The 17,139-nt window shown below is 36.2% G+C and overlaps 2 protein-coding genes across 2 annotated transcripts in view; both read right to left on the minus strand.

Moving 5' to 3' along the window:
• LOC125261857 (sialidase-4-like) overlaps positions 1-9,685 on the minus strand; it is a 40,869-nt gene extending 31,184 nt beyond the window's left edge. Inside the window, exon 1 of the mRNA XM_048180409.1 lies at positions 9,544-9,685. The gene's annotated coding sequence lies outside the window, so the exon portion shown is untranslated. The remainder of the gene's footprint in view (positions 1-9,543) is intronic.
• Positions 9,686-11,377: 1,692 nt separating this feature from the next.
• On the minus strand, positions 11,378-15,100 carry LOC125261859 (sialidase-3-like). Its single transcript, XM_048180414.1, has 2 exons — positions 14,769-15,100; positions 11,378-12,414 (listed from the first exon to the last, which is right to left on the minus strand). Exons 1-2 carry the CDS (start codon positions 15,006-15,008, stop codon positions 11,512-11,514), a joined length of 1,143 nt encoding a protein of 380 aa, XP_048036371.1. The 5' UTR covers positions 15,009-15,100; the 3' UTR covers positions 11,378-11,511.
• Positions 15,101-17,139: the final 2,039 nt, after the last annotated feature.

Here is a 17,139-nt window from a genome sequence, read left to right on the forward strand (position 1 = left end):
GTTATGGGTTATAAGAGTTATTAACCGGAGTGTGTGAATCTGTGAAAGATATGCATTTGTCAGGAATCAACAGGCACAGGGAAGAGACAGATAAAACATTAAACTAAATAAATACACGATTATAATCATATAAGAATTGTCTTCGTTCCGAAGCAGTCTCTGATATTTTCCATAAACGTGTGTATTTATCGCAATGGTTAACAGAACTAGCCTTTAGCATCGCATATATGACAGTGGAAACGCGACTGGCTCTGGCACGCACGACACGTTAGGAGTCAATATAACATCATAAGGCTTTGGTGCTAGCATCAGTGACAGGTGAAGTACAGACAGCGGGTTGTTCATGTATTGCAGGGTCAGGATGCTCTTGTAGTCATGCAGCAGCACTTTTGTGGAAGGTCAGTAAAGTAAAGGGCAATTAAAGGCACGAAAACTGTTTATTGATATTATATTAACTGTTTATTGATAGTGATATTATTAACTAATAAATGTACTAAACTGAGATGTTGTCCCTTACCGCCGTAACGACATCTCTCATAAAGATTTGCAACTTTGCAAAGTAAACAATGATCCAAAAAACACTTACCCTGTGTCTCAATCAGCTCCCTAGTTCAGTAGTCAGGGCACTGACCAGGGAGTCGGCCATTTTAAGGGCTGTCTCAATCGCAGAATCCTTCCAGGGCACTGAAACGTTCGCTCCCTGAAAAGTCCCACAATGCACCGTGAAAACCAGGGAGCATCGATGCTCACTATGCTCCCTTAACGGAAGTTCTGAAGCGCGAAACTTGAATCACGTGAGCCAACTCACTACACATAACGATACGCGATAGATGTTTTTTAAAATACAAACCGTTATTTTATTATATTTCAGCATAAACATACATCGCTAGACAGGTAATGAACATAATCTAGCTAACGTTTATAATTTATTCACGGCTGAAATGTTGCATGTATATGTAACAAGCAAATAATTAATCACAATGTACTTTAAATAACATTACAAGTAATGTCAGAAAATATCAGCTCTGTTGTTGTTCATAAATACCAGTAGTGATGTTGTACAATGAGGACGTTGTCACGTCGCCGGAAATAGAGTCATAAGTGTCCCAATGTGTAGTGAAGCAGCATCTTTTACTGTCCTTATCAGTGCCCGAATTCGTATACACGATATACTGATTCACGAGCTCGGGAGCTAGGGAACTGATTGAGACACACCCTTAGCCTCTTCGCTAATTAGCACACTAAATACCATTGGTATGCTACTTCCGCCACCTCACCGGAAGTTGTACCCACGTTCTCTTTTACAGTAGTGCCCCGCGGAAACGGGTGGATACCGTATACAAAAATAATGCTATACAGTGGCATGAAAAAGTATGTGAACCCCTTGCAGAATCTGTGAAAATGAGAATTATTTTAATAAAATAAGAGGGATAATAAAAAAATCCATGTTATTTTTTGTTTAGTACTGTCCTGAGTAAGATATTTTACATAAAAGATGTTTGCATTTAGTTCACAAGACAAAACAATAGCTGAATTTATTAAAATGACCCCATTCATAAGTATGTGAACCATTGATTCTCAATACTGTGTGTGGTTACCTGATGATCCACGTTTTTTTGTTTTGTGATGGTTGTTCATGAGTCTCTTGTTTGTCCTGAGCAGTTAAACTGAGCTCTGTTCTTCAGAAAAATCCTCCAGCTCCTGCAGATTCATCAGTTTTCAAGTATTTTTGCATATTTGAACCCTTTCCAGCTGTTACTGTATGATTTGAGAGCTGTGTTTTCATACTGAGGACAACTGAGGGACTCAAACTCAACTATTAAAAAAGGTTCAAACATTCACTGATGCTCCAGAAGGAAACACGATGCATTAAGAGTCGGGGGGTGAAAACTTTTGAACAGGATGAAGATATCAAAATATCAAAATATCATTGTTTTTCATTTAGTACAGCCCTTCGGAAGCAACAGAAGATACTTGCATGTTTCCCGGCAGAAAAATTAAGTACAATTTACCTTGATATTTGAATTCAAAAGTTTTCACCCCTCGGCTCTTAATGCATCGTGTTTCCTTCTGGAGCATCAGTGAATGTTTGAACCTTTTTTAATAGCTGAGTTTGAGTCCCTCAGTTGTCCTCAGTGTGAAAACACAGATCTCAAAATCATACAGCCACAGCTGGAAAGGGTTCAAATATGCAAAAATGCTTGAAAACTGATGAATCTGCAGGACCTGGAGGAATTTTCTGAAGAACAGAGCTCAGTTTAACTGCTCAGGACAAACAAGAGACTCATGAACAACCATCACAAAACAAAAACACAGTCGTAGATCATCAGGTAACCACACACAGTATTGAGAATCAATGGTTCACATACTTATGAATGGGGTCATTTTAATAAATTCAGCTATTGTTTTGTCTTGTGAACTAAATGCAAACATCTTTTATGTAAAATATCATTTATGTAAAATATCTAAGCCACAGCTGAAGGGGTTACAGGCACTCTGCTTCACGTTGTGCCTAACAATGCCCTTCAGCCGTGACTTATTCACAATACAGCACAGCCTCTCATACCTTATTGCTTAAGACAAAAGTGTGTACTAAAATGTACAAAACATTTGGCCTAGCACCACTGCAACAATATTACAGCTTTAATAGTAATACTTAAGATCCAGAGAACTGTGAAATAATGTACAAAACTGACTAAATATTATTGTAAATATTAATGTAAAGTCTCACCTCAACTCTTCCATCCTTCCATATTCCTTTTCTCATAACAAGGACATCTGCATGTGTCGTCTGCAGTTTTCCGCTTTTCAGCAAATTAGACGACTCTGTCAGGGTTTTGATGATGGATGAGGACGAGGACGAGGACTCAAATGCAGGAGAGAGAGGGCTTTTATTAATAATGAAAAATAAAACAAGACACAACAAAAACTACCCTGTGGGGGAAAAACTTAACAGTAGTGATGGGACGGTTGATACAGCACTATTGTATCACACACTGTACCGATGCTTGTATCGAAATGACAATACCATGTGATTGATGACGTTTGAAGCTTCAAACATCATGCAGTATCGGAAAATCGGGACAGCTGGTTTGAAAAAATTGGCGCTTCACCTGATGCATAAAAGGAAAATGCATTTAATCATGTTTTATTGCTGGGGTCTCAGAGACCCCGAACAGAATATAAGGGTTAAACGAGTCATTATCACTATAAAGTGCCTTTTGGTGTCCTCATCAGAATTGCTCAGTCATCATGAATATAATGCAAAATAATGAAATTCTGATGTTTTATTATAAATGGCCAAACATTTACACACATAGAAGTACAATGATAAATCTCTTGAAATGTGGTTTTCTCATTTTATACCATTTTCTATGATTGGATGTATGCGGATTTGGCATGTCCCAGACACTGCTCAGCTAACTTCAGCGAGTGTAAAAACTGAGTAAATGACATAAAATTCAAAAACTTTTTGAATGTTCTTATTGTCTTCAACAAGTTTTTTGATAAAACAAGAAATTTTGATCATTTATATTCCATTTTATGACTCAGTTAACAGCCCAAACAAAATCTAATATAAGAATTCAAGGGTCAAGAGCCCAATTAAAGCAAACACTCATCTCCACGATGGTCACTTAAAAATTGTGATTTTCTCCTTTGGTGACTCTGCGTGTTCGTCTATATCGGATGTTCAGAAGACGTCAAAAAAAGACGTCATAAAAACTTTCATTCTGGCCCCTCAGTGGACGTCTTTTCAACCTGAGCCAAGACCTCAAAAAGACGTCTTCTGGACATAATTTGCTCAGTGGGAATATTAAGCATTTTACACGTGTCCCTGGAATTGCTGTCCACCCTGTCATTTTGGGGTAAACGCCTCTTTAAGAAACCAACTGATGTAGTCGGTGACATCATCACCCCCATTTGGTCTTTATTCAATGGAGGTTAAAACATCTGCTGTAAGTACACTGGGAATCTACACTTATATTTCCTAATTTTCATCATATTGTGTTTGTAGTTAGATGTTGTCAAGCTTAAAATGTCCACCCTGTCATAGTGAAATATTAATTAATATAAAAACTATTCAGAAATTCAAAATATATATATTAAACAGTACACTGTCATCTTAAACAATGAATCACTTTGCTAACTGTAGGTACACCATGTGTCCATTAAATGCAAAATTTTGCCAAAAATTTCCACCCTGTCATTGTCCACCCTGTCATCAAGGGTGGACATGGTACATGACAGGGTAGACATGTGCATAGTTTTTGCCACATTCTGATAATGTTTTCACTAGGGCTGTCTATTTAACATGTTAATTTGGTGTGATTAATTATGGAGAAAATAATATGTCCAAATAAACGCATTTAGTGCACCCTGTCCCGGCCCAGACATGTACGCCATCTTACACTGCATGCAAATGCATAGTGATGGAAGATGATGTATGACAATGACTTGCTGTGTGATGAAGCCTGTTAGAATGTAGTTAGAATGTGCCTAAATTCAAGATATGAAGATAAAAAATGCCCCAAATGGGTTTTTGTCTTATGTTTATATTATATGATATAGTTAAGCAATCACACAAGAAAAAAGTGCTGTTTTCCTGAATATCTGCTAGATTCGAAAATGTGATAATTTTATACAACAGTAAAATAAACAAGAAGTTAATAAACACAATATTGTCAATATTGTCTGTTTTTGTTCTACTTTGCCATCAAAAATAGTTCCAAACAAAGCCACATCAGAACTGTTGTGCATCTCTGAGCAACACAAAGCGGTGTTTTGTTATGAATGAAGGCACGGTTTTAAACGAATCAAGTGAGCAGTTTTACTTTAATACTTAGAATATCATATATTGCTTAAGGGTTTCTTCTTGTTCCTGTTGTTTCTCTGATATTCTCATTTTATTCACCGATTAAAGTCTTTGTCCACCCTGTCATCTTGTTGTCCACTCTGTCATATTTTTGTCCACCCTGTCATTGTCCACCCTGTAATTTTCATCTTTTATGAAAATTAGCAAATCATTTTAACAACTTAGCAAAACCTTTTGTGTGATTTCTTTATTAAAAAAAGAGGGCCAGTTAATACTGTTAGAAAGTTTGACCAGATATCTTTGTTGTTAGACGTTATTTAGAAAAGAAATTGCAAGTATTGCATATTTTGAAGGCAAACAAATATTTTTCAGCAGTTTCATTATTATCATGACTTTTCTGATTAACTAAAATTTACTGTTGAGAAAGGGACCAAGTATCTTACTGAAAATATCCACTTTATAATCACTATGCAATGAAAATATATTTAAACTACTTTGGTTTTGTCCGTGACAGGGTGGACATATTTTGTGGTTTGCTCATGCATTGTCTGCTTACAGTTAATTTACAAAAAGTGCTGGAGCTTGACCAACATGCATTTCTAACAGCCTAAGGTCTCCTTAATACAACAAATATGAAGTTAAATGGAAAATCGCAACTTTTTATTTTGGAAATTGTGAAGTCTCATAGGCACTTTATAGTGATTTTGACCCAAACATCTCATCCAAAATTATCAACTATGATCACATCATTGTATATTTTATATTATTGATCAATATGTGAATCCGTTGAATAGGCTACACATGACAGGAGTTGTGGTCTCATTGTCACAAATTAATTTAGATGAGATTAGTTTAGATCAGATAGAACTGTATTGATCCAAAACAAAAGTGATTCCGTATGTCACGGACTTCCGAAGCTTTGTCTGGTCACGTGCTTTTTCAAACCGTAGATCTGCTAGATATGGTGTAGAAAACAAGTCTGACCACCAGATGTCGCTAATGTGCACTGTGTTAAAAGCTTCGAGTAATGAACCTTTTTTCGGCACAATTTGATGAAAGCCTCAAACGCTTCAGAAAGCCTCGGTTTCCCATCACTACTTAACAGACTAGACTAGACTAGACTAGACTAGACTGCACAAAGGGAAACATACGGCAACAAACCAGCACAGGACTGCAAACACAAGGAGAAATAGGATAGCAAACAAGGCAGGTCATGAGGGAGGACAGGTGGGGCAAATCAACCAATAAAGAGGAAACAAGATGGGCGGGGTCGAGACAATAGACATGAGAGCACATGGCACAAAGAAACACATGACAAGCCATGTGCTCACACCAAACACAACAAAAACACAAGCACATGGCCAATGAAGACAAATCACAAGCCACGTGCTTACACAAGAGGAGACATGAACAGGCAACTATGAAAACTCATAAGCCACGTGTTCACACAAAACAAGACAACATGAGAGCACGCAGCCCGTGAAACACAGACTGCGTGCTACACAAAAGACAAAACATGAAAGCACGCGGCAGGTGGAAACAACTGCGTGCTACACAAAACATGACAATACAAGAGACAAAACATGAGACAAGAACGCACGGCAAGTGAAGGAACACTCGACGGTGCGCTCACAATAAAAGACAGGACTGGGAGCGCGAGTGTCCGAATCCCGACACGAGACCGACACGAGTGCCGGGATCCGAACGTCCCGCTCCCAACGCAGACAAGAGAGCGCACGGCTCGAGAACACTCGAGACCGTACGCTCACACAAAAACAGGACAAGAACGGGAGTGTCAGAGCTCTGTCACGAAACCAAGAAATAAACTAGACAGAAGTGACAGAACCCTGACAGACACGTTTTATTCATATCAGATACACATTGTGTCTATTCTTCCCCTAGGGTCAGCCAGAATATTTTAAACTTACGTGCGAAAGGGTTAAAATAAAGTGTTTCCTAAATAATATTTTTAAGTAGTATATTAAAATAGAACATTTTTTTGAAATTGTTATAATATTTCATTTACAATATTGTATTTTTGATCAAATAAATGCAGGCTTGATGAGACTTCTTTCAAAAACATTAAAAATAGTCATGAAAAAATCCACATAATCTAGAGCTTCCATGTAAGTTGTAAGAACTAAATAAAGTACTATATCATTTGTGATGTTAAACTACAGTATCTAACTAACTACCTGAATTGTATGTGATGTAGTGTAGGGATTATTTTTGCCCCAGGGTTACAGCCTTTATTTTAACTCTTTATACGCATTGGGCAGTATGTGATGCAAAGACTATTTTACACCAGGGTGACACTCTTTATATAGTACAGCTTATTGTACTGGGGTGTTAAGACTCACTCAAGCTACAGGTTGATCAGACCTCTAACTCTTCCTGCAACTACCCCGGCTCCCATCCAGATATAGATGTAGAGCTTTAGTGGGTGTGCAGGTGAAAGCTTCAGATTGACTGCTGCAGGGCTTCTCAAGCATCTTTCCAGCCATAGACCCTCTTACGTAGAAATATAAATCTCAACAATGGTGAGATGTAATAAATTTACATTACAAACCCCATGTTACTGTAACATGAGATCATGCCATATTGCAGAAATCATTTATAAGATTAAAAACTCAAAAAATATTCTAAGATAACACACAAAGACTTCAAGCACATGAATATCAACAAAGGTGACAATCAAAAGTGTCATGCCGTAATGCATGCTGGGAACAATAGTACAAAACTCCCAACATGCATCACAGCATGAATAAATTATGCAGCTAAATTGTCCTATTATTTTCGTTAATTCGAACTATTTGCTTTTATTTTTGCAGTGGTTTTTGTTCTGTCTTTTAGTAGCTTTGTGATGTCCAAATTTGATCTGATTGATTTTGTTCACCATTGTTGAGATTCATACACTGATTTCTCATATGTGTTTGTCATTGTAGTTTATCATTTTCTGTTTATGGTTTTCATCTTCAATCTTATAACTGATTTCTGAAATACAGCATGGTCTCCATGTTGCAGTAAAACAGGGATTGTACTTTAAATGACAAAACACAATTGTTGTATTCAAATTAAATCAATGAACCATCAATAGTTAAAAATCATCAGCTGATCTTGTTTCAACTTTCTTTGCTACTGCAGATGTGTTTGTCACACTGTCACAGCAGCCAGAGAAGACAAACATATTTTAAGAGTGTCTTTGAGTTTTTACAATGACTTACACAACTCTCTGGAACACTTTATTCTGTTTCACAGCTGATGTCATCTTGGTGTCAGATTGAAGTGAAAATGACCTCAGAGTATTTCAGTGTTCATATTATCTAATATTGTTTTAGTGTTTGTCCAGTCAGACTGTTTTGATGTTGTGGACTGTGTTTGTTGTTGTGTTGCAATGGACTTTTTTTTGTCAAGTACGCAAAACAGAAGAGAACCATTATATGTGATACTTATTATCATTTATAAAGTTTAAAAATGAGGTAACACCATGTTCATATACACATTTGAATGTTTATTCTAATATATCTGACACAATTGTATCAAAAGCAGTTGCATTTAGCTTTAATCAGAGATAAAACATGAAATAAATGCGTTAAATTGTCTATTATATGAGTTCAGCATGTAAAAGATCTGTTCAAGAATTATTCACAATACTATTGCTGACAGTGACCATTATATAGATTTAAGTTTCCAGATCAGTATTAGCAGAAGCAGTTTGCAACAACAAACCAAGAAAAAAAAACTGTTTAAAGGATTATAGGAGTTTATAAGAGTTTTCATTTTTCCTTTTTTATTCAAAATATTCACAAATTTGAATATTAGATTTATAGGAATTTTTTAGACGTTTTCTGCTTACAAAATGTTATGAATTAAAAAATTACACAGATATGGATATCATTGCATCACAATTGAAAGAAATTAATCTTATAATAAAATTCATATTTTGTAATAGCTCTATAGTATGTAATGTTATAAATGAAAAAGAAAAAAAGAAGAAGAAGAGAGGTTACATTAGATCCATAATTCATTTGAAGGGTTCGAACAGCAAAAAGGCTATTTCTTCATTCTCATGTTCCTTCCCGCACTCCAAGAGACAAGCAAAGTGTCCAGGCTCAAACACCAGAATATGCACTGGGACCATGATGTAATATAAGTAAAGGTTCCTCAGGCCACCCTGAGGAATCCAATGGGGATTTATTCAAGTACAGACCAAGATTCACTCTCTTTTTTGGATCGGATGGATGAGAGTAGAGCAGCCATGTCTTTAGAGGACTACTCTGTTCAACAAAACTCAACACACTGCCTTGGCATCCTTGGTCAGTCTCTATTAGCTTATTTGGGGTTAAAACATTGTCAAAACCCTCTCCAGAGTTGTAGCTTATGTTTTTTTTTACCATGATAATAAGGCTAATGTTACTTGAATCTGAATTTCAGTTGCTGTTTGATTTGCGATGCTGGGTTTTTCAAAATGGGGGAGAGACCACAGACCAGATCTCTGTTTATGGTATAACACTCAATTATATATTTTGAAATATAGCTTTGGTCGCACTGAGTCAACGTTCTGATTACTTTGGTGTATCTGATCAAGCTATATGTATCTAACAAAATGCTTTGTCTCTGTCTGTAACAATAATGCAAAACCAACACTTCAAATGAACTTAAATAAATAAAAAAATTCCTGAGCCTAATGGCCTGTGTGGATCCCCCCTGTCAAAAGAAGCAATACTCACAGAAATGATCTTTCCTGCAGCAGCAAATGATTCTCAGCAGGTTTGGCACCACAGACACTACAGGAGCCTCTCATCAGGTCTAACCAAAACATGCTGAACATCCTGTATTTATAATATCCTATATCAGCACAGTAAATCGCAGAAGCTAAACATTAAACATTAAGGTTAAACATTAAACAGCAGGATGATAAGTAACAGTAAACATGTGGTCACGTATTATTTATTAGACTACCTTCACAATTAAAAATAAAGAAATCTGGCATCTACAATTCCAAGAAGAACCATCCACAGAACCTTTCCATTGCACAAAATTATTTTTTTTTTTGTTTTTCATTGTTTATTCTTTTTCTCTTTCTCTTTATATATCTCACCACACTGAGACAAGCCTGGATGATTCAGTCAATCACAAACATGAAAAAAATAGAAAAGTAAATTTTACATTCTTATATTTTTCTTCTCAACTTATCTTTTGATTAATCTTTTTAACTTCAACTCAGTATTTTCAAAGGAGTTTCTTCACCTTTCAGTGCTGAGAAAGGTGAGAAGTTTCTTTGAAACCCAGGAAGATATTTAGGGTGTTGAAAAAGACACACTCAACACATGATTTTTCTCTGTCTTAAGGGTGTGATGTTCTTGCTTTTTAAAATAAGGGCATTAGTCTCTTGAGAAATACTTTGTTGAAATGTGATGTAAGAGTTGTTTTATTTCTGTAAATCTTAGGAAAAAAAACAAATGTAAAAGAGAGATAGATTGCATTAGCTCTATGACACAATCTTAAAGGGCTTGTGTTGCATAAAAAATATTGTCTTCTTTTTTATGTATTATATAAATTTATTACATTCTTTATTACATTCAATCATCTAGCACATATGGCTATTGTCCGACAAAAATCTGGTGATCTTCCAATTTACCGCCCATCCATGGTGATTTGAACTCTCACACGGATCCATCATGTTTACCGGATTGGGTGGACAAAGCATTGACAGATGAGAATATCTTTTATCATTAAGTGCACAAGGAGTTTAGGACTTCAGTTTTTATTTTAATCTGTGTAATGAGCTGCTGACATTTGTAGCTAGAATAATAAGATAAGAATTATTAGGAAAATTAAAAGTCTACACTTACAAATGCATGTTACATGCATGAACTAAACACTGGGCTAACTTAGGTCACTAATATTATCTCTCATGTCAAAAATAATTTATGGTCTTCACCCCTAATGTTGACCACACCTCTGCACAAATTTATCAAAACACTAGGCCCTTATCTTTACTGATAAGCTATTTCCTTACAAAAGCAGTTTATTCAGCATAGTGAAGCCTCTCCTTCAGTGCCCTCCATAAAAAAAAAAACTCTTGTCAATTTCCCTGCGTATCGTAACATTTGTAGGCTTGCCTTCAAGTGGATTTGGTGAAACTTTTTGTATGAGCTTGTGTTTGTGGTCTGACACATTTGCATGTGTATGATGGAAATAAATGGAATGAACAGTGTAGTGTGACTCTTAATGGATTCGGAATGTTCACTTTGACACTTCCAGTGTAGGCGTCACACTGGACAAGGTGTAAGAGTCTATACTGTTTAATTTGATTAAGTTTTCCATATAAAAAACCAAAAAAACAAAAACATTTTCAACATCATTCAAAGAATGTCTTTATTTTATGTTCATGTAATGTTATGAAATTACAAATGAATAATAGCTACAATGAAAATATGTTTCCTGTTTCCTACTTATTGAATAATTCAGGTGAATTAAATATAGGATTTAAAAAGGTTATGATACAGTTATAATAACGAAAGCATATTGCTTGGTTGGTTATTTGAATTATTATATTGATGTATTTCCAGCTTGATTTTTAACATTCAGCAATTTTCATTTAGCAAATTAACTATAACAGACAAACAAACAAAAATTACATTAAAAGAACAATTTTTGCAACATGAACTTGAACGTTGCTGTGGAGAATCCACCTATTGATTATCAAAAGCATTGCTGATATTGAAAAGCTTGAAGGCTATTGTTTCAATTTCTCTTTTCTGTCCACATTCAAAGAGACAGGCAATGTAATTTCTATCTTTACACTCTGCCAGATCTGAGTATCCACTTGGACCATCATTTTTGCATTTTAAGGATTTCCATTGCGTGGGATCCTTCGGTGATTTATTTATATAGATTTCGAGATCCTTTCTCCTCTTTTCATCAGATGGGTGAGAATGGAGCAGCCATGTACTCTGATCAGGGGACAGAATACTCAGCACACTTCCTTGGCAGCCAAGTTCACCAGTCTCTATCAGCTTCTGAGCAGATAAAGGTTTGTCAAATTTTTTTCCATCATTCTCACTTAGAGCCTCGACTCTGCGGTCAGATTTACTTCGAGCATTGCAGTACAGTGTACTTTTACCTTTGTCGTCTATGATCTCAGCCATCTGACACTCATTAGACTCACCATCTATATGTTCTCCTACATGCCAAGTGTTTCCTTTATCATCACTGTAGAATGCGAATGCATGTGATGTGGGCTTATCACTTACGGATTTAAAATAATATGTGTATGCTGGGATAATCAGTCTTTCACTCATTTGAACACCATGTCCTGGTCCAACAGAAAAGGTGGCCCAGTTTTTCTCCTTTTCACTGATCACATCTTTCAAGTCAGTAATACAACTCCATGTTTTGCCAGTGTCCTTACTGGTTATGTAACAAAGCTGAGCCTGGTTCTTTTTTTCTTTTATTTGGTAATTTTCTGAAACTTTATTGGGAACACAAATGAAAAACAGAAAGAGGGTCTTGGATTTTTTCTCATAGACCAGACATGGATTCATGCTGCGGTGGTTTGGTAGACAAGCGCTGAGCACCTGATATCCACTGACCCACTGAAATTAAAAGCATGACATCATGACTGTTGATGCCTTTTATAAACCAAAGAATGCTAGATTGTGTGAAGAATCAAGGAAATAGTTACAAGTTGTTAAAGTCCCCCTGTGATGAAAATCAAGTTTTTAATGTTGTTTATATGTGCTGTTTTTATTATGCTTTAAGACAAACCATGTACAAATTCATAAGTCAACACTACTATTGACTATTTTCTCTTTAAAACTGCAGTGATCTAAAGAAATTGCGTGTTCACGTCAAGGTGCGGGCGGGCTTTAGCAGATCATTAACTATGACCACCAGGTTATCCCCGTATATTTTTCTGTTGATATGAAAAATCGGGTAGATTTAGCAATATAGCCGGTGTGTGATAACAATATTATGATGAACTATATGCCTTTCTCCACTGACGGTTGTTCAAAGCATTTCTAAGGATACTGTTTGTTAGAAGGCAGCTGCCATCTGAGATGGCGAACGGGAACAGTTTGTGTAACATTAGCAACACATTATTAGCAGAGGTTTGATAAAGTAGTCAAGCAAAAGGCTAATCTTACCGTTATGTGTCTAACAACGTAAAAAGCGATATCATTTGCTGCGTCTCATTTAATTTAATTTTGAAGGCTGTATCCTCCAGAGGACGAATCCTGTGAAGGACGTGGTATACGGAGTGTCCTTAACCAGAATTAAACAAGACGTCCTTCGTAGGACACACGGGCAGGAAAGGAAACAAGAAGTATCACGTTGCTATGACGACACGTTCACGGCAACATAGTTGCGCATTCATGAATGAAAATTATTTATAAATTTGGAAAGTAATTTGAAAAGAAAATGTATTGTTTTATTTTGGTTAATGCTTGAAGAGTTTCGGTATTTGTACAACAGATATGCTACAGAGACAAAGGAGGAGGATATTAAGAAGAAGAAAGTTTAAAACAAAAACAAGCTTGAAACTAGTTACATTTAAACACCACATCTTCACTTTTACATGTACATTTGCCGTCGACACCATTTATTTATTTATTTATTTATTTATTTATTTTACAAATATGACGATTGTTAACAGTGATGCAAAGAATTGTGGGCTATCTGCAGCAGTGAAGGATACACCTCACGCATCCTCCGAATTTGTGTGAAAGAAGGACGCATTTGAAGGTCGTGTTTGGAGTATCTTACTTACTTTTCTGAAATGATACATCCTCAATGACGTATGCAACCTTCGAATGCGACCTCCGGAGGACGCAGCCTTCGAAATGAGACACAGCTAATGTTTACCTTAGCAAGTTGACCAAGTGGATCTCTGAGCTTGTGCAAGTGAGTGGAGGCGGGGCTAATTAGCATATTCATAGATCCACGTATACTAAATGAAGCAAGGGTGTAGAGTTAATGCTTGTTCACACCGGGACAATTATCGCATGTGTTTTTCGCTGACGTTTAATGTCTCGTGACTAAACAAAGGGCGCCAATGTGAGTGTGTACACCGACGTGCAAAACGGCAGGCATAAAAGCGTAATTTTTAAAAAACGCCTCAGGCTCGTTTTTTTGGTTTGACGCGCTCCGTTAAAAACTGGCCGACCAATGAGATTGCAGTTTTTGTTCACATGCCTGGAGCTGCTGAAGTTACAGTAAAACAAGGCTTGGTGGCGCTCAAGCACGAAACGGTCTTGCCGAGCACACACTGTTACCAAGACGACTAAGAGGAAGTAAGTAGATGAGGAAGACCCCTACATGGGCGCTCTGCCAGTTCTTGGCCACACCAATAGAAGTGTATTATATGCCATTTTATTTCTGTATTTTTATTGTTTTTTTTTTTTCTTTACATTCAAGAAATATAGCTGAGCATGTCTATTTCATAAATGTTTATTTGCTCTACCGTTCACTTGCACTCTCTGCTGTCATTGTGACTTATTTGCACTACCATTCCATCTCCTCATGTCATGTAATGCCATATATGCCATTTTATATCTGTATTTTTATCTTCTTTAATTTTATTAATGTCTAATTCATAAAAATGTTTATTTGCACTACCGTTCACTTGCACTAAGCACAAGGGCCATATACTGTCAGGAAGTGAATTTGCATGTTCACTCTGTGCATCGCCAGTGAAAATTGATTGGGTATGAACACGAAAAACGCTGGTGATAAGTGCGAACGATAAACGTCCCAGTGTGTACGAGGCTTTACATTCAAGCTATTTGAAGGAATGAGAATTTTTTTTTTTCCACAGGAAAAAACTTTAAATTTGTAATTTTGGTGATCAAAGATGAGTTTTAAGGGATAAAATTATTGACTGCAGGGGGACTTTAAGAAATTGTTGTGAATAATAGTTATGAATAATTTTGGTTAACATATCCAGTACCTCAACTTCCTTCTTGTCATCTTTCCACGATCCTCTTCTCATCACAAGCACTTCTGCATCTGTGTCGTCTTTACTTTTCCGCTTTTCAGCAAAGGCAAGGTAGGTTTTGGCTTCACTTATGTAGATGAGAGCTGGAATTCTGTATGTCACCTGCTCTGGCTCTGGCTCTTGTTTGAATAATGTTGTTGCTGATGTATTGTCTTCGGGATTGCTTTTTTCTGAAGATGTTTTGTTATCCATTGTAAAATTCTGGCCCTATAAATAGAAAGAATAAATAGTAGAAGTATCAGTAACAGTATCACTATACATTTCAGCCACATTTTAAAATGTATAAATGACATTGCTTGAGATACCAACTATCAAATCAAATGAAGTGGAATTTGCTCAGAATTATGTTGGCTTGACAAAAGTCCCATAGACTTTCATTGAGGGGGTCAAAACTTTTATAAAACAACTCTTAATAAAGTATTTAAGCTTCATTCACCAACTATCTATCACTACCAAAGCCTAGCAACTTTCATAAGACATGCTAGCAATTAGCAAAATGCTAAATCATGTTAGCAATGTGTTAAAACATGTTAGCAATTTGTTAATTTATGCTAGCAACATGCTAAGTCATGCTAGCAATATGTTAAAACTGGTGCAGTTTAAATTAGCGCATTAACGCATGCAATTCATTTGTTCAGATTAACGTTTTAAAATTATTTAATGCAGTTAAAGCAGCATTCATTATCCGTCATAATTTGGCTAGCGTTACATTATATGATTACACTCTTATTCATGCTAATGCTTTTAAATCATTAAAGTGCCACAAGACAAACGAGAATGCGCTGTCTGTTGTGTCCGTGTGACACACAACTCGTGTGCACAGAAAAACATGCGCCAGAATATTTACGCTTCAACAAGCAATAGCACACAGAATTATGCCAAAATGCTCATTTTGTTGAGTATCCTCATAAGAGCACTCATAAATGAGTTAAATAACATCTTAAATGAACTTAAAGTGTTTGTTTTTATAACCTGCTGTGATACTTTTTTCAGGATTCTTTGATTAAAAAAAGTTAAAAATAACAGCATTTATTCAAAATAGAAATCTTCTCTAACAATATAAATCTTTTTATTCATCAAAAAATCCTGAAAAAATATCACAGGTTATAAAAATACTGTTTCCCACATTGATAATGAAACAGTATATTAGAATGATTTCTGAAGGATCATGTGACACTGAAGACTGTAGTAATGATGCGGAAAATGCAGCTTTGCATCACAGAAATAAATAGAATTAAAATAGAAAAGCAGTATTTTAAACCGTAATAATATTTCACAATATTTTATATTTTTCATTGAATAAATTTTATATCAAATAAATGGAGGCTTGATGATAATGTTTTTTTCTTTCTTTTTTTTTAACATTGCCCTTTTTTACATTTGAGCCCCTGCCCCTGAGGAACTCTCTGCACGTCACTGCACACAAACATGTGTGTGTGTGTGTATATATAACAAGAACACAATAAAACCCCACTAGCATTCAATTAGGGTCAACTATATGAAGAAATGATTGCATTGTGACAACATCGCTGTTTACAGCACCGAGGCATTGTAGGATTGGTGGATGCCAACCACTGTAAACACGAAGACGCACTGTGGGCGTATTTCTGTTTATTCAAGTATGTGCGGCAGTCATGGCGAGTCAAGGCAAGAGCAAGACGAGTTTCTCAAAGTGGAAATATGCTCATTATTTCACTTTAGTTGAGCATAAAAACAAAAACCTTTTAGTCAAATGTAAGCTGTGTTTTTCTGGTTCGAACGTTCTATCTACGCGATAAACATGTGGCATGCTGGATCGAAAATATGTGAAATAAGTTTTTCTAGTCGACTAGTAGTTGTTCATTTAAGCCATTAGTTGACTAATCACATTTATATTAATTTAATTTCTTAAATACTGGAAAGAATAAAATAGGCTATGCACTCAAGCGCACGCATAACGCTTGCCATAAAGAACCGGCAAAAGTAATGATTATGAATATGACAAAAAACAGCAAGGAGACATTTTAATTGTTTATTAATGTAACGGGTAGATATTATTTTAAATTATTTTTTGGGGGGGGGCTTTTATTTTGACGGGTGGACTGATTTTCGGTGTTCGGGGCGGACTGCGAGAGAGAGAGAGGAGAGGCGCGCTGCGTTTGAGAGTGTCACAAAGAAATGAAAGTGAGTGTCGTGTCGTGATCGAGAAGCTCGTTCGATGGTGTTAATCGAGGCTTTAGTAGACTAAAGAACGACAGCATCAAGTGTTTTTGTGAACTGTATCCCGCATTTCGTCATTGGAGTTTTTGTGTCGTTTTGCTCAGTGGATTGCATTGCATTGAAC

This window comes from Megalobrama amblycephala, unplaced genomic scaffold, assembly GCF_018812025.1.
Source record: "Megalobrama amblycephala isolate DHTTF-2021 unplaced genomic scaffold, ASM1881202v1 scaffold513, whole genome shotgun sequence".
Lineage (NCBI taxonomy): Eukaryota > Metazoa > Chordata > Actinopteri > Cypriniformes > Xenocyprididae > Megalobrama > Megalobrama amblycephala.

Coding starts and splice junctions, on each gene's coding strand:
- LOC125261859 (XM_048180414.1), bottom strand. CDS start 15,008: ATGGATAACAAAACATCTTCAGAAAAAAGCAATCCCGAAGACAATACA. Junction 12,415..14,768: donor ATGACAAGAAGGAAGTTGAG/GTACTGGATATG, acceptor TTTTAATTTCAG/TGGGTCAGTGGATATCAGGT.